General features: G+C 43.0%; 1 protein-coding gene across 1 annotated transcript in view; it reads right to left on the bottom strand.

Annotated features, from left to right (window-relative positions):
- LOC118394434 (ephrin type-B receptor 3-like) overlaps positions 1-18,897 on the bottom strand; it is a 75,852-nt gene that overhangs the window by 40,062 nt on the left and 16,893 nt on the right. Inside the window, exons 5-7 of the mRNA XM_035787626.2 lie at positions 15,000-15,335; positions 14,388-14,512; positions 227-383 (exon numbers count right to left, since the gene is read on the bottom strand). Coding sequence (XP_035643519.1) covers positions 227-383; positions 14,388-14,512; positions 15,000-15,335 — 618 coding nt within the window. The remainder of the gene's footprint in view (positions 1-226; positions 384-14,387; positions 14,513-14,999; positions 15,336-18,897) is intronic.

The raw sequence follows: 18,897 nt of genomic DNA, 5'->3' as shown, positions 1-18,897 counted from the left end.
GGAAAGACAAAGTAGTGAAGGCGGAGAAGGAGGAGAGAGAGGGAAATAGAGAGAACGAGAGACAGACAGAACGCAGGAGGAGGAGGAGCAGGAGGAGGAGAGAGAGGGAAAGAAAGAGAACGAGAGACAGACCCAGAACGCAGAGAGAAAGAGTGTGACAATGAAGTAGCGAAGGAGGCGGAGGAGGAGGAGGAGGAGGAGGAGGAGGAGAAATTAAATGACTTACTGTGTGTTGAGGTGCTGAAGTCCTTAGGGATGCTGTAGCGGCCATAGCCAGCCACGGTGCGAGCCCGGACCTGGACCACGTAGGGAGTGGCAGCCCGCAATCCCTCCACACGGACTGAGCTGTGCTGGGCTGTCACCGTGTGAGACATGGCCTGGCCCTGTGGAACACATCAATCAATCACATGTATTTATGAAGCTCTTTTAATATCAGCAGTTGTCACATGCTTTTACAGAAACACAGCTTAGACCAGTGGTATTCAAAGTCGGGGGTCCCCAGAAATTCTGGCGGAAAAAACAGGCTCCCCTGAATTAGACTTGTTGGATTCTAGCTGGAAATATACTTATTCATGTTACCATACTACAACTTACTGATGACTTTATATGTATAAGGAATGTATATATTAGGGGTCAAGGAAATGGCAAGAGGAACTTGGTATGTGGGAAGTTACTGACTGAGAAAAGGGGAAATGCAGAAAGTTATTGTGGAAAAGAGAAACAGTCTAGTTTCAGTTCCTGATAGGGCAGGCCAGTTCCTGTGGAACCAGGAACACGAGGGATGTGGAACTCAACTTGATATAAGGACAACAGATGAAGAGAGAAGACACTGCTGGAAGGGGGGCCACAGGGGCCCACCCTGAAGACCATCTGATTATAGTAGGGCATGGTTGCGTTGTCTAGCGATTACGATTCGGCACTCTCACCGCCATGGCCCGGGTTCGATTCCCTGTCAGGAAACGACTTACTATAGGGCTCCCGAGTCGCGCAGCGGTCTAAGGGGTCAGTTTGTTATATCTGGAGTACTTCTCCTGTCCTATTCGGTGTCCTGTGTGAATTTAAGTGTGCCCTCTCTAATTCTATCTTTCTTTCTCTCTCTCGGAGGACCTGAGCCCTAGGACCATGCCTCAGGACTACCTGACATGATGACTCCTTGCTGTCCCCAGTCCACCTGGCTGTGCTGCTGCTCCAGTTTCAACTGTTCTGCCTTATTATTATTGGACCATGCTGGTGATTTATGAACATTTGAACATCTTGGCCATGTTCTGTTATAATCTCCACCCGACACAGCCAGAAGAGGACTGGCCACCCCACATAGCCTGGTTCCTCTCTAGGTTTCTTCCTAGGTTTTGGCCTTCTAGGGAGTTTTTCCTAGCCACCGTGCTTCTACACCTGCATTGCTTGCTGTTTGGGGTTTTAGGCTGGGATTCTGTACAGCACTTTGAGATATCAGCTGATGTACGAAGGGCTATATAAATACATTTGATTTGATTTGATTTAAGGCAAGAGGGTTCCTACAGTCCCTGGTTTGAATCCAGGCTGTATCACATCTGGCCGTGATTGGGAGTCCCATAGGGCAGCGCACAATTGGCTCAGGTTTGGCCGGGATAGGCCGTCATTGTAAATAATAATTTGTTCTTAACTGACTTGCCTAGTTAAATACAACAACAACAACAAAACTTGTCCTATCTCACACACACACACACACACACACACACACACACACACACACACACACACACACACACACACACACACACACACACACACACACCCCCATGAGGGTCCTATCTCACACACACACACATTTCCACGCCCATGAGGGTCCTATCTCACACACACACACACACACACACACACATTTCCACGCCCATGAGGGTCCTATCTCACACACACACACACACATTTCCACGCCCATGAGGGTCCTATCTCACACACACACACACACATTTCCACGTCCATGAGGGTCCTATCTCACACACACACACACACACACACACACACACACACACACACACACACACACACACACACACACACACGCCCATGAGGGTCCTATCTCACACACACACACATTTCCACGCCCATGAGGGTCCTATCTCACACACACACACACACATTTCCACGTCCATGAGGGTCCTATCTCACACACACACACACACACACACACACACACACACACACACACACACACACACACACACACACACACACACACACACGCCCATGAGGGTCCTATCTCACACACACACACATTTCCACGCCCATGAGGGTCCTATCTCACACACACACACATTTCCACGCCCATGAGGGTCCTATCTCACACACACACACATTTCCACGCCCATGAGGGTCCTATCTCACACACACACACACACACATTTCCACGCCCATGAGGGTCCTATCTCACACACACACACACACATTTCCATGCCCATGAGGGTCCTATCTCACACACACACACACACACACATTTCCACGTCCATGAGGGTCCTATCTCACACACACACACACACACACACACACACACACACACACACACACACACACACACACACACACACGCCCATGAGGGTCCTATCTCACACACACACACATTTCCACGCCCATGAGGGTCCTATCTCACACACACACACATTTCCACACCCATGAGGGTCCTATCTCACACACACACACATTTCCACACCCATGAGGGTCCTATCTCACACACACACACATTTCCACGCCCATGAGGGTCCTATCTCACACACACACACACACATTTCCACGTCCATGAGGGTCCTATCTCACACACACACACACACATTTCCACGTCCATGAGGGTCCTATCTCACACACACACACACACACACACACACACACACACACACACACACACACACACACACACACACACACACACACACACACACACACACACATTCCCACAACCATGAGGGTCCTATCTCTCACACACACACACACACATTTCCACACCCATGAGGGTCCTATCTCAACACATGACACACAGCATGGTAGCAACACCACATGACAACAACATGGCAGCATCACAAAATGGTAACAGCACAAAACATGGTACAAACATTGTTGGGCACAGACAACAGCACAAAGGCAAGAAGGTAAAGACAACAATACATCACGCGAAGCAGCCACAACTGTCAGGAAGAGTGTTTTTTTTCTCCAGTTTTTGCAGCTTGTTCCAGTCGCTGCAACTATAAGAGAAGCGACCCAGGGATGTGTGTACTTTGGGGACCTTTAACAGAATGTGACTGGCAGAAAGGGTGTTGTATGTGGAGGATGAGGGCTGCAGTAGATATCTCAGATAGAGGGGAGTGAGGCCTAAGAGGGTTTTATAAATAAGCATCAACCAGTGGGTCTTGTGACTGGTATACAGAGATGACCAGTTTACAGAGGAGTATAGAGTGCAGTGATGTGTCCTATAAGGAGCATTGGTGGCAAATCTGATGGCCAAATGGTAAAGAACATCTAGCCACTCGAGAGCACCCTTACCTGCCAATCTATAAATTACGTTTCACTAATCTAGCATGGGTAGGATGGTCATCTGAATCCGAGTTAGTTTGGCAGCTGTGGTGAACGAGTAGCGATTACGATAGAGGAAACCAAGTCTAGATTTAACTTTAGCCTGCAGCTCTGAGAGAAGGACAGTGTACCGTCTAGCCATACTCCGAAGTACTTGAATGAGGTGACTACCTCAACCCTCAGAGGTATGAATCACACGGGTGGGGAGAAGTGCATTCTTCTTACCAAACCACAATGTTTTGGAGATGTTCAGAACAAGGTTAAGGGCAGAGAAAGCTTGTTGGACTCTAAAGCTTCAAAAACACAGACGCCAGAATTGGTACACTAGAATGACATTCATTTCCAATGAAACATTTTGCCTTGCAGCATAGCGTTGCAGAGGCAGTTGCAGTGTGTTCTGTGTGGTTCATACAGTACGTTGGTGAATGCTGGTGAATGTGAATGTTGAACTTTTGTTGCACACATCCAGATGATGCTGTGTACTATTTTGCGCAATGACGCTGTCGGTGTGTTCGAAGCATAAGAAAGCTTTGTTGTAGAGCGTTTAACACAAAATCCGGGGCTGAGTATAAGACTGTATCATCTGCATATAAATGGATGAGAGCTTCCTACTGCCTGAGGTATGTTTTTTTTAAAGAGGTGGATCAGCTTTAATATTACGGATAGATTGTTGCTTCCATCAATGTAATTGTCTGCATCATTTCCAATCTCCCATATATTTTCTTTGGTATATATATATATATATATATATATATATATATATATATATATCTCCATATACATACACTTACATACACATATGCATACATATACACATACCTATATAGATATACATACTTTTTTTTTTAGAATATACCTTTATTATTCCCCACAAACCCTACCATCCTTCCCCCAATTGGAGTAAACTAATAAACAATAACACTTAGGCTTCTACCTTCAGTTTATACATATTATACACATTTTAGACAATCTATTTTACAATAGTTATATTTAGTTTGCTTGTAGTCCTTCCTCTATTTCTGATGTCCATCCAGTTTGATTTCTATTTGTAACTGTGCTATTTCACAACATTTCTGAACCTATATACATTTTACTGACCCTGTATGTTTTACATTGGTTATCTTGTTATTAGTCCCACCCTTCAGCTCCATTCAACCCCTCCCATCTATCTTTCAACACCATAATTTTGGATTTCTATTTGCCATATATTTTTTTCAGCTGTGCTGTGATGCTTCACAAAAGTACTGAACCTTTATATTCTCATAGCTTCTACAGATTGTAAATGAAAGATAAACATTATTGCTAAAATAGTTAATATATTATTGATTGATTGACTATGGCTTTTCAAATCACCCAGTATTGCCATCTGCAGCATTAGTTCCAGGCAAATGTTGCAATTCTTCAGCCATTCCTGGACCTGTGACCAAAAACGAGCTACATATGGAGAATACCAAAATAAATGCTTCCTCACAGCAAAAGATTGTATCCCCCATATATATAACATTCTATTGGTTGCAAGAATTTTGTATAGAAATTTAAATAAAAAAATTAGAAGTTTTGAATCCGGTGTAGTTTTGCGTATCAATTGATAAACCATGTGCCATGGAATGAGTACATTGAAAATCTCTTCCCAACTAGTCTGTCATTTATATGGCACCGCAGTCAGTTTTTTGGTCCTTAAATTAAATTGGTATATGTTTATATTTATCAGACCTTTCTTTAACCATTTATGTTCTTTAATACAGGGCTGACATACAAGTTCCTTACTTATTCCCCTTCTACTTGCCTCTTCCATTTCTGTGGTAATGCTGCAAATAGTTGGTTGTAATTTTGTGTAGAGCAGACATTTCCATATGTCTGTGTTAGCTGCATGTGTGACATAACTCCACAAGTCCTATTTATGATATCATTCACTAAAATTATACCTTTTTTAAATGTATTTTTTAAATTTCTTCCGAAAAATATGTTTTTTTAATCAATTAGTTACTTACTTGAGTTTAACCACAATATTTGTTGTATTATTTGTTCTGTATTTTCAGGTGGATTAAACTGAAATTGCAACCAACGTTCTAAGGCTTGCTTAAAAAAATAACGATATTTTGGAGATTAATTTCCTTTTCAAACAACCAAAAGTGAGCAGGTGTAATCTGAATAAAGGGAAAAAGACCATTCTTGAACATGGGATGAGACATTCTTACCAGTTTACTAGAGAACCAGTTTGGATTGAAGTATAACTGGTGGAACAAACTCCCTCACGACGCCAGGACAGCGGAGTCAATCACCACCTTCCGGAGACACCTGAAACCCCACCTCTTCAAGGAATACCTAGGATAGGGTAAGTAATCCTTCTCACCCCCCCCCCCTAAAAAGATTTAGATGCACTATTGTAAGTGGCTGTTCCACTGGATGTCATAAGGTGTATGCACCAATTTGTATGTCGCTCTGGATAAGAGCGTCTGCTAAATGACTTAAATGTAAATGTAAATGTGTATGACTGATGCCTTTAGTGAGAGGTCTAATGCTTTAATATTTAATCATTTCTGACCTCCGAATTCATAATTGTTATATAAATAGGCCCTTTTAATTTTGTCTGGCTTGCAATTCCAAATAAAATTTAATATTCTTTGTTCGTATAATTTAAAAAGCAGGTCACTATGTGTAGGCAAAACCATAAGCAAATAGGTCAACTGTGATATAACTAAGGAGTTAATCAGGGTGATTTTTACACAAATAGACTGGTATTTTCCTTTCCATGGTAGCAAAATCTTATCTATTTTTGCTAACTTTCTATAAAAATGTATTGGAGTGAGATCATTTCTTTCTTTTGAGATTTGTATACCGAGTATGTTCACATCTCCGTCAGACCATTTAGTTGGTAAACTACATAGTAATGTAAAATTTGCATTTTTTTTGTGATCCAATACATAATATAGTACACTTATCATAATTTGGTTTTAATTCAGAGAGGATAGCAAAAGTATCTAGATCCTCTATGAGGCCGTGGAGAGATTATAATTGTGATTTTAAAAGAAAACATGAATCAATTGCGTACAATGACACCTTAGTTTTTAAGCCACGGATTTCTAATCCATTGATATTATTGTTTGATCTAATTTTAACAGCTAACATTTCGATGGCAATAATAAATAGATATGCCGATAGTGGACAACCTTGTTTTACTCCTCTAGATAGTTTAACATTTTCTGAGTTCTACCCATTATTTACTATTTTACACCTAGGGTTAGTACACATAACTTTAACCCATTTTATAAGAGATTCCCCAAAATTGAAACATTCTAGCCATTTGTATATAAACTCTAGTCGTACTTTATCAAAAGCCTTTTCAAAATCAGCTATGAAAACCAGGCCTGATGTCCCCGATATTTCATAGTATTCTATTGTTTCCAGTACTTGTCTTATGTATCGCCCATGTAAAAAACCTGTCCGATTAGGATGAATAACATCTGACAATTATTTTTTAATTCTATGCGCCAAGCATTTAGCTAGGATTTTTGCATCACAACACTGAAGTGTAAGAGGTCTCCAATTTATTAAATGGACTGGATCTTTATATACAGTGGGGCAAAAAGTATTTAGTCAGCCACCAATTGTGCAAGTTCTCCCACTTAAAAAGATGAGAGAGGCCTGTAATTTTCATAATAGGTACACTTCAAATATGACAGACAAAATGAGAAAGAAAATCCAGAAAATCCCATTATAGGATTTTTTATGAATTTATTTGCAAATTATGGTGGAAAATAAGTATTTGGTCACCCTCAAACAAGCAAGATTTCTGGCTCTCACAGACCTGTAACTTCTTCTTTAAGAGGCTCCTCTGTCCTCCACTCGTTACCCGTATTAATGGCACCTGTTTGAACTTGTTATCAGTATAAAAGACACCTGTCCACAACCTTAATCAGTCACACTCCAAACTCCACTATGGCCAAGACCAAAGAGCTGTCAAAGGACAGCAGAAACAAAATTGTAGACCTGCACCAGGCTGGGAAGACTGAATCTGCAATAGGTAAGCAGCTTGGTTTGAAGAAATCAACTGTGGGAGCAATTATTAGGAAATGGAAGACATACAAGACCACTGATAATCTCCCTCGATCTGGGGCTCCACGCAAGATCTCACCCCATGTGGTCAAAATGATCACAAGAACAGAGAGCAAAAATCCCAGAACCACATGGGGGGACATAGTGAATGACCTGTAGAGAGCTGGGACCAAAGTAACAAAGCCTACCATCAGTAACACACTACGCCGCCAGGGACTTAAATCCTGCAGTGCCAGACGTGTCCCCCTGCTTAAGCCAGTACATGTTCAGGCCCATCTGAAGTTTGCTAGAGAGCATTTGGATGAACCAGAAGAAGATTGGGAGAATGTCATATGGTCAGATGAAACCAAAAAATAACTTTTTGGTAAAAACTCAACTCGTCGTTTTTGGAGGACAAAGAATGCTGAGTTGTATCCAAAAAACACCATACCTACTGTGAAGCATGGGGGTGGAAACATCATGCTTTGGGGCTGTTTTTCTGCAAAGGGAACAGGACGACTGATCCGTGTAAAGGAAAGAATGAATGGGGCCATGTATCGTGAGATTTTGAGTGAAAACCTCCTTCCATCAGCAAGGGCATTAAAGATGAAACGTGGCTGGGTCTTTCAGCATGACAATGATCCCAAACACACCGCCCGGGCAACAAAGGAGTGGCTTCGTAATAAGCATTTCAAGGTCCTGGAGTGGCCTAGCCAGTCTCCAGATCTCAACCCCATAGAAAATCTTTAGAGGGAGTTGAAAGTCCGTGTTGCCCAGCAACAGCCCCAAAACATCACTGCTCTAGAGGAGATCTGCATGGAGGAATGGGCCAAAATACCAGCAACAGTGTGTGAAAACCTTGTGAAGACTTACAGAAAACATTTGACCGCTGTCATTGCCAACAAAGGGTATATAACAAAGTATTGAGATAAACTTTTGTTATTGACCAAATACTTATTTTCCACCATAATTTGCAAATAAATAAATAAAAAATCCTAAAATGTGATTTTCTGGATTTTTCCCCCTCATTTTTTCTGTCATAGTTGAAGTGTACCTATGATGAAAATTACAGGCTTCTCTCATCTTTTTAAGTAGGAGAACTTGCACAATTGGTGGCTGACTAAATATTTTTTTACCCCACTGTTTACCACTTGGGTCCTGTTTCAGTAATAATGATATCAGACCTTCTTATTGTGTGTCTGATACTCTACCATTTATATAGGAGTGGTTAAAACTTGCGAATAGTGGTCCTCTGAGTATATCAAAAATAGTTTTGTATACTTCCACTGGTATGCCATCCAGCCCTGGAGTTTTCCCGGACTTAAAGGCTTTCATTGCATCAAGAAGTTCCTCCTCTGTAATTTGGCCTCTTCACATGAGTCTTTCTGTACAGATGTTAATTTTACATTATTATTAGGAAAGAAATCCATACAATTAGTTTCAGTTAGTGGAGATGGAGGAGACTGAAACGAAAACATATTCTTAAAGTACTTTACCTCCTCTTTCAAAACATCATTCAGTGAATCATGCATGACTCCATCATTTGTAACAAGTTTCAATAAAAAAACATTTTGGTAGCATTTCTATATTGAACATTGAAAAATAATTTGGTGCATTTTCCCCATATTCCATCCAGTTAACTTTATTTTTTATAATATATTACACTGGATCTTTCTTGAATAAGTTCCTCCATTTCATTTAGTTTTTCCTCTAACTTATTCTGTGCCGTTATGGTACTGTTTTTATTGCTATCTAACTGTACTGTTAGTCCTTCAATTTCCTTTGTTAATATGGACTCTTTTGATCTAAATTGCTTTTGTTTTATAGATGAGTACTGAATTGCATGGCCTCTAAAGGCACATTTAAAAGTGTCCCATACAATAAGAGGATCTGCTGTACCTATGTTATGTCTAAAAAAGGCAGTGATAAATGATTCTGTCCTAGTTCTAAACAATTTATCATCTAGTAGGATTTTATCAATTTCTAATATCCTCGCCCACGTGGAAATTCTGTAAGAGTAATATATATGCCGATTATGTGATGATCTGACCACATTCTGTCCTTTATCAACACTTTTTAAACTTTTGGTGCCAGAGAGAATGACATTAGAAAGTAGTCAAGACGACTAGCTTGATTAAGCCTCTGCCATGTATATCTCACTAGGTCAGGGTATTTAAGTCTCCATATATCCACTAATTCCAATATATCCTTGACATTCATGATTTCCTTAAATGCCTGAGGGTGATAGTTTGTAGTGTGACTTCCTTAAATGCCTGAGGGTGATAGTTTGTAGTGTGATTTCCTAAAATGTCTGAGGGTGATAGTTTGTAGTGTGACTTCCTTAAATGCCTGAGGGTGATAGTTTGTAGTGTGATTTCCTTAAATGCCTGAGGGTGATAGTTTGTAGTGTGACTTCCTTAAATGCCTGAGGGTGATAGTTTGTAGTGTGACTTCCTTAAATGCCTGAGGGTGATAGTTTGTAGTGTGATTTCCTTAAGTGCCTGAGGGTGATAGTTAGTGTGTAGTGTGATTTCCTTTCCAGTCCATAGAGGTATTTAAGATCATATTAAACTCTCCCACCAAAATAATAGAGTCTAGTGTTGCTTGTAGAGTTGATAAATTCTTATATATATTTTCAAAGAAGCTTGGATCATCATTATTTTGACCATATAGGTTAATATGCCATACCTGTTTATTGTCTAATAATATATTTAAAATAATCCATCTACCTTGATGATCTGTTTGGGCAATTTGCACATTTGGATCAAAACTTAATGTTAATTAATATCATCACCCCTTTTGAATTTCTTTGCTCATGGGAGAAATATATTTCACCCCCCAGTCCTTTTTCCACAAAACTTCATCTAAAATGGTTTCCTATAAACAATATTACAGATATTATATTCCTTATCTTTTAGCCAGGTAAATACTGATTGTCTTTTCTTATTATCTGCTAAGCCATTACAATTGTAATTGTCTATACTTATTTCACCACTTACCATAATGAGACACAACTTTCAATTCAATTTATCAAAATATATGTTTATAAACGTACCATTAAAAAGTAACATGATGATTAAGTGTCTATACAGCTGTACCATGATATTTGCATTGCTACTAAGTAAACCTCCAATTGGTCCCCATTATTCCACCCGCTAAATGCCCTCCTCATCCCGAGTTGGGTTGTCATCCCAATGCCCGGTAGAGCACCCCCGACCCCCTGGATCCCATAGCCCAGGAGACACCGGGACCCATCCTTCGAAAAGAGCACACAGTGCCATTTACAGAACAGAAGTAGATTAACCACCAAATGCATTTCCATCGCCCTCACCTCGATTTGTATTTTATATAGCCATCAAAAAATATATATATTTAAAATCGTGTTTCTTATTTTCCATAATTAGCTATCAATATTTCTAGTCGTGTAGGCAATTTATGCAAAGGATTTTACCTCTCACCAGTCTCGCCATTACCAAAATGACATTATTGCAAGCAATTATTATATTAGTAAACAATTATTGTGAATGATCCTATATTGTCCCTAACATCTTTTACTCCTTCACAGCAGTTGTGGGACAGCAACACACACCCACACACTCATACACACCCACACACTCATACAGACCCACACACTCATACACACCCACAAACTCATACACACCCACACACTCTCAACCCTTTCCCTCCACACAACCATAGGCTCACATTCTCAACAGTTGCACCATCCCAGAGCCCAACTCAAGAAAGGTCTTGATTTACGAACGCATATACAGTTGCAGCTGTATGAAAAGGCAGGCAAGACTGTGCAAAAATAAATGGGCAGAAATGGAGAGATTTTATTAACCATTGTCACGTCCTAGATGATGGAGGTCAAATGTACACATTTGTGCTTCTTCACCTGCATTGCTTGCTGTTTGGGGTTTTAGGCTGGGTTTCTGTACAGCACTTTGAGATATCAGCTAATGTACGAAGGGCTATATAAATAAATTTGATTTGATTTTCCATGAAACACCCACAACACGGTCCCCCGTATTGATCATATTCCCAAGCATCTCCATGCAGTCAGACTTCTGATTTTGTGCCACCAGGGCCACAATAATATACCCCTCTCTGAATATCAAAGGTCATGGTCCTTCTGTGGCTCAGTTGGTAGAGCATGGCGCTTGTAACGCCAGGGTAGTGGGTTCGATTCCCAGGACCACCCATACGTAGAATGTATGCACACATGACTGTAAGTCGCTTTGGATAAAAGCGTCAGCTAAATGGCATATATTATTATATCTGAGTGTGACCCCCTCCCCATGGGTTACTGCAGCTAGTGACTGAGCTATGTTGTTGATGTAAATTGAGAAGAGTTTGCGGCCTAGGATAAAGCCTTGGGGTACTCCCTATGATCGTATGCTACCATTCATGCTTTTTATATGTTCTATTTATATATTGAAACTGACTAACGAAATCAAGCCACATGATTATAGACACCTGTGTGTCCCTTGAAACTATATAAACAAGTGACCTGCAGTCTTTGTCATTTTACCCTGATGAAGACAACTTGTCTGTCGAAACGTTGGTTATATGGTTATTGCATCTGAGCTCCTAGAGTGTGAGGCTCTCCTTTTCTTTTTTTAAGGGCCATGACAATACCAGTAAGAGGAACCTACCTGTGTTTCTGACTAACAACAGAGAAGGACTGTCTATCTTAGACATGGAAGGAGATGACTCCGCCTAGTTAGACATGGAAGGAGCTGACTCCGCCTAGTTAGACATGGAAGGAGCTGACTCCGCCCAGTTAGACATGGAAGAAGATGACTCCACCCAGTTAGACATGGAAGGAGATGACTCCGCCTAGTTAGACATGGAAGGAGATGACTCCGCCCAGTTAGACATGGGAGATGACTCCACCTAGTTAGACATGGAAGAAGATGACTCCGCCCAGTTAGATATGGAAGAAGATGACTCTGCCCAGTTAGACATGGAAGGAGATGACTCCGCCCAGTTAGACATGGAAGGAGATGACTCCGCCCAGTTAGTGGAAGGAGATAGACATGGAAGGAGATGACTCCGCCCAGTTATGAAGGAGATGACTCCGCCCAGTTAGACATGGAAGGAGATGGAAGGAGATGACTCCGCCCAGTTAGACATGGAAGGAGATGACTCCGCCCAGTTAGACATGGAAGGAGATGACTCCGCCCAGTTAGACATGGAAGGAGATGACTCCGCCCAGTTAGACATGGAAGGAGATGACTCCGCCCAGTTAGACATGGAAGGAGATGACTCCGCCCAGTTAGACATGGAAGGAGATGACTCCGCCCAGTTAGACATGGAAGGAGATGACTCCGCCCAGTTAGACATGGAAGGAGATGACTCATGGAAGGAGATGACGCCCAGTTAGACATGGAAGGAGATGAGATGACATGGAAGGAGATGACTCCGCCCAGTTAGACATGGAAGGAGATGACTTAGACATGGAAGGAGATGACGCCCAGTTAGACATGGAAGGAGATGACTGACATGGAAGGAGATGACTCCGCCCAGTTAGACATGGAAGGAGGACTCCGATGACTGGAAGGAGATGACCGCCCAGTTAGACATGGAAGGAGATGACTCCGCTCCAGTTAGACATGGAAGGAGATGACTCCGCCCAGTTAGACATGGAAGGAGATGACTCCGCCCAGTTATACATGGAAGGAGATGACTCCATGGAAGGAGATGACCCAGTTAGACATGGAAGGGAAGGAGATGACTCCATGGAAGGAGATGACCCAGTTAGACATGGAAGGAGATGACTCCGCCCAGTTAGACATGGAAGGAGATGACTCCGCCCAGTTAGACATGGAAGGAGATGACTCCGCCCAGTTAGACATGGAAGGAGCTGACTCCGCCCAGTCGGAAGGTATAAAGATGTGCTTGTGTGACTTGTATGTTCTCTTTGCAGCTGTATGACCCTGTGGGTGAATAAACGTGGTCTGAGATTTTCCTAGTCGTCCCTTTGAGTTTTTACTCTTTTTGTTAAGAACCTAACAGACTGAAATCAGAAGCAGAGGCACATTGGCTAAGAAAAACATCAAGGAACCCAGCAACACATCTATTAGAAAATAAAACATGCTAAACTCTTCGTTGTTTTGTTAAAGGGACAGCGTTCACTTGATGTAGTCAAGTGTATTTGTTTCAGATTACTTTCTATAGCAGCAGCATGTCTATGTCCATGCTGACATAGTACACATGATGCTTTTGAAGAAAACGCTACACAGCTGCATCAAGTCAGCACTAACCTGTGGAATGCCAAACAACTCTGTCAACCATCTACATCAGACAGGACACACATGGCATATTCATTTTCAAACATATTTCATACAAGGATTTTGTCTTCAGTGGCTCTTCAAAATTAAGGTACAGAGTAAATGTTTACTTCAGTGAATCATGTTTGAATTAGAGAACAGGAGGAGTGGAATCCACCAAATAAACAGATCTGGGACCAGGTTAGATCATTCTGAAAATGGCAATAGGAGTGGCCTACACAGTATAAACAGATCTGGGACCAGGCTAGATCATTCTGACAATGGCAATAGGAGTGGGCTACACAGTATAAACAGATTTGGGACCAGGCTAGATCATTCTGACAATGGCAATAGGAGTGGGCTACACAGTATAAACAGATTTGGGACCAGGCTAGATCATTCTGACAATGGCAATAGGAGTGGGCTACACAGTATAAACAGATCTGGGACCAGGCTAGATCATTCTGACAATGGCAATAGGAGTTGGTTACACAGTATAAACAGATCTGGGAGCAGGCTATAAAAAAAGTGCCTTACCCTTTCGTAGTACTTAATCTCGTAATCTAGGATAACCCCGTTGGGTTTCTCTGGGGGCAGCCAGGACAGGCTGAGTGTGTCTGATGTGGACTTCATCAGGTGCACTGTGGGTATTGCTGACGGCGCTGTGATTGGACAATAAAAATGAGTGACTTTAATCAAATAAAAATATAAAGCTTTCATGTCGAATATGTTAAGAGTACTTTTGTTCCTGTAGACATGAAATTAGCAAAAATGTACACGCTCTTCATCTAGCATTGTTTACGATGATCTCACTTCTTACCATGACATTCATCTGTGCCTTCTACGTGACATTTCAGTTTATTAATTTGGTACTAAGCTGAAATGACACATACTGAGTCCATAAACTCAGGCAACACATCAGTACTGATCACAAGATGAGGCAGTAAAAGTAAGTGCCATTGTAAGATGCAGCTAGCCTGAGTTGAGAGGTAAACTTGAGTGGTGATGTTAAGTGGTAGCTAGCTACTGTACTTACAGTGGTGACCTTGAGTGTCGTGGGGTGAGGTGATAGTGAGTGCTGATATCAAGTATTAATGTTGAGTGCAGCTAACGTTAAGTGCCGGCGTCCAGCGCAATGGTGATACTTACCGGCCTGGTTGGTGGTGATGTTGACGGTGGCGTAGCGCGGTGCGCCGGGGCTCTTCCCAGAGACGCCGTTGACCGCCTGGATCTCAAAGCTGTAGCGGGTATGAGCCTGCAGGTTCCTCATTACCACCTTCTTCTGGGTCAGGCCCAGTCGGCGCGGCGATATGTCCACGTTGTCGTCACAGCGTGTGCACGGGCTCCGGTCGTGCAGACACTTCTTGCACACCACGTTGTAGATAACGTCATCCCGTCCGCCGGTGTCCAGCGGCTCTTCCCACTCCAGGGAGATGGAAGTCTCATTCACGGTGGAGATTACGTATTGAGGTGGCGAGGGCTTGGCTGCACAGAAACCCCACAGACGTGTTAGTGATATCCTCTGAACACTGTTTATAGAGGCAAATACAGTAGAACCTCACTATTAAAACCTTACTCTTAGAACCTCACTATCAGAACCATAATCTTAGAACTCCACTTTAACAACCACACTCTTAGAACCCCACCCAAGAACCTCACTTTTAGAACCCAGACTCTTAGAACCCCACTCTTAGAACCCCACTCTTAGAACCTTACTATTGACGGGGTAAATTATTTTGTTTATGATTAGCTTACTAAGATAGCCATTAGTCCATTAGCGCTTATCTTCCTGGGCCCATACAGATCACTGTTATGTTTCTGCTGGGAAAATATGACCTCCAGCACATAATTAAACAAATAGTAAACTTCATATTATTATATATATGCCATATTCTTTCCATGCAGGACTTCAACATTATAGTTCAAGGAACTTAAATCAGTACCCATTAAATACCAATGGGAGTTCATTCCATCAAAGTAGAAATTAGTTATGATATACATGACAAAATAAATAGCTGTGTTCATATAGAGAATAGAAACCACATCCACGCCACGCATGACTTAAACATTACCCTTCGTGAAACATTGATTCAATACCCATGAAATTGAAAATATCTGAATTTCAATGTTTGTAGCTATGGCACAGTGGTGGTGCATGATATATCCATGGGTCTGTGTTACTCAAAAAAAGACGAGTTCTTTAAATAAGAACTGTATGAAATTGGGGGAGGTGTGATATCTGCTACGGGGGTCAACTGGTGCAGCAAGAAGGTTTCTTTCATCCAATAATCTATCCCCAACCCCTCTCTAAGGCTGAAGGGTAATCTAACCCCAACCCCTCTCTAAGGCTGATGGGTAATCTAACCCCAACCCCTCTCTAAGGCTGATGGGTGATCTATCCCTAACCCCTCTCAAAGGCTGAAGGGTAATCTATCCCCAACCCCTCTCTAAGGCTGAAGGGTAATCTAACCCCAGCCCCTCTCTAAAGCTGAAGGGTAATCTAACCCCAACCCCTCTAAGGCTGAAGGGTAATCTAACCCCAGCCCCTCTCTAAAGCTGAAGGGTGATCTAACCCCAACCCCTCTCTAAGGCTGAAGAGTAATCTATCCCCAACCCCTCTCTAAGGCTGAAGGGTAATCTATCCCCAACCCCTCTCTAAGGCTGAAGGGTAATCTAACCGAACCCCTCTCTAAGGCTGATGGGTAATCTAACCGAACCCCTCTCTGAGGCTGATGGGTAATCTAACCGAACCCCTCTCAAAGGCTGAAGGGTAATCTATCCCCAACCCCTCTAAGGCTGAAGGGTAATCTATCCCCAACCCCTCTCTAAGGATGAATGGTAATCTAACCCCAACCCCTCTCTAAGGCTGAAGAGTAATCTATCCCCAACCCCTCTCTAAGGCTGAAGGGTAATCTATCCCCAACCCCTCTCTAAGGCTGAAGGGTAATCTAACCGAACCCCTCTCTAAGGCTGATGGGTATTCTAACCGAACCCCTCTCTAAGGCTGATGGGTAATCTAACCCCAACCCCTCTCAAAGGCTGAAGGGTAATCTATCCCCAACCCCTCTCTGAGGCTGATGGGTAATCTAACCGAACCCCTCTCAAAGGCTGAAGGGTAATCTATCCCCAACCCCTCTAAGGCTGAAGGGTAATCTATCCCCAACCCCTCTAAGGCTGAAGGGTAATCTATCCCCAACCCCTCTCTAAGGCTGAAGGGTAATCTATCCCCAACCCCTCTCTAAGGCTGAAGGGTAATCTAACCCCAGCCCCTCTCTAAAGCTGAAGGGTAATCTAACCCCAACCCCTCTAAGGCTGAAGGGTAATCTAACCCCAGCCCCTCTCTAAAGCTGAAGGGTAATCTAACCCCAACCCCTCTCTAAGGCTGAAGAGTAATCTATCCCCAACCCCTCTCTAAGGCTGAAGGGTAATCTATCCCCAACCCCTCTCTAAGGCTGAAGGGTAATCTAACCGAACCCCTCTCTAAGGCTGATGGGTAATCTAACCGAACCCCTCTCTAAGGCTGATGGGTAATCTAACCCCAACCCCTCTCAAAGGCTGAAGGGTAATCTATCCCCAACCCCTCTAAGGCTGAAGGGTAATCTATCCCCAACCCCTCTCTAAGGCTGAAGGGTAATCTATCCCCAACCCCTCTCTAAGGCTGAAGGGTAATCTAACCCCAGCCCCTCTCTAAAGCTGAAGGGTAATCTAACCCCAACCCCTCTAAGGCTGAAGGGTAATCTAACCCCAGCCCCTCTCTAAAGCTGAAGGGTAATCTAACCCCAACCCCTCTCTAAGGCTGAAGAGTAATCTATCCCCAACCCCTCTCTAAGGCTGAAGGGTAATCTATCCCCAACCCCTCTCTAAGGCTGAAGGGTAATCTAACCGAACCCCTCTCTAAGGCTGATGGGTAATCTAACCGAACCCCTCTCTAAGGCTGATGGGTAATCTAACCCCAACCCCTCTCAAAGGCTGAAGGGTAATCTATCCCCAACCCCTCTCTGAGGCTGATGGGTAATCTAACCGAACCCCTCTCAAAGGCTGAAGGGTAATCTATCCCCAACCCCTCTAAGGCTGAAGGGTAATCTATCCCCAACCCCTCTCTAAGGATGAATGGTAATCTAACCCCAACCCCTCTCTAAGGCTGAAGAGTAATCTATCCCCAACCCCTCTCTAAGGCTGAAGGGTAATCTATCCCCAACCCCTCCCCTCTAAGGCTGAAGGCTGAAGGGTAATCTAAACCCCTCTCTAAGGCTGAACCCATCTCTAAGGCTGAAGGGTAATCTATCCCCAACCCCTCTAAGGCTGAAGGGTAATCTAACCGAACCCCTCTCTAAGGCTGATGGGTAATCTAACCGAACCCCTCTCTAAGGCTGATGGGTAATCTAACCCCAACCCCTCTCAAAGGCTGAAGGGTAATCTATCCCCAACCCCTCTCTGAGGCTGATGGGTAATCTAACCGAACCCCTCTCAAAGGCTGAAGGGTAATCTATCCCCAACCCCTCTAAGGCTGAAGGGTAATCTATCCCCAACCCCTCTAAGGCTGAAGGGTAATCTATCCCCAACCCCTCTCTAAGGCGGAAGGGTAATCTAACCCCAACCCCTCTAAGGCTGAAGGGTAATCTATCCCCAACCCCTCTCTAAGGCTGAAGGGTAATCTATCCCGAACCTCTCCAAGGCTGAAGGGTAATCTATCTCCAACCCCCCTAAGGCTGAAGGGTAATCTATCCCCAACCCCTCTAAGGCTGAAGGGTAATCTATCCCCAACCCCTCTAAGGCTGAAGGGTAATCTATCCCCAACCCCTCTCTAAGACTGATGGGTAATCTAACCTAACCCCTCCCTAAGGCTGAAGGGTAATCTAACCGAACCCCTCTCTAAGGCTGAAGGGTAATTTAACCGAACCCCTCTCTAAGGCTGAAGGGTAATCTAACTGAACCCCTCTCTAAGGCTGAAGGGTAATTTAACCGAACCCCTCTAAGGCTGATGGGTAATCTAACCGAATCCCTCTCTAAGGCTGAAGGGTAAACTAACCGAACCCATCTCTAAGGC

Source organism: Oncorhynchus keta, chromosome 15, assembly GCF_023373465.1.
Source record: "Oncorhynchus keta strain PuntledgeMale-10-30-2019 chromosome 15, Oket_V2, whole genome shotgun sequence".
NCBI lineage: Eukaryota > Metazoa > Chordata > Actinopteri > Salmoniformes > Salmonidae > Oncorhynchus > Oncorhynchus keta.
This window is presented reverse-complemented; position numbering and strand designations above follow the sequence as displayed.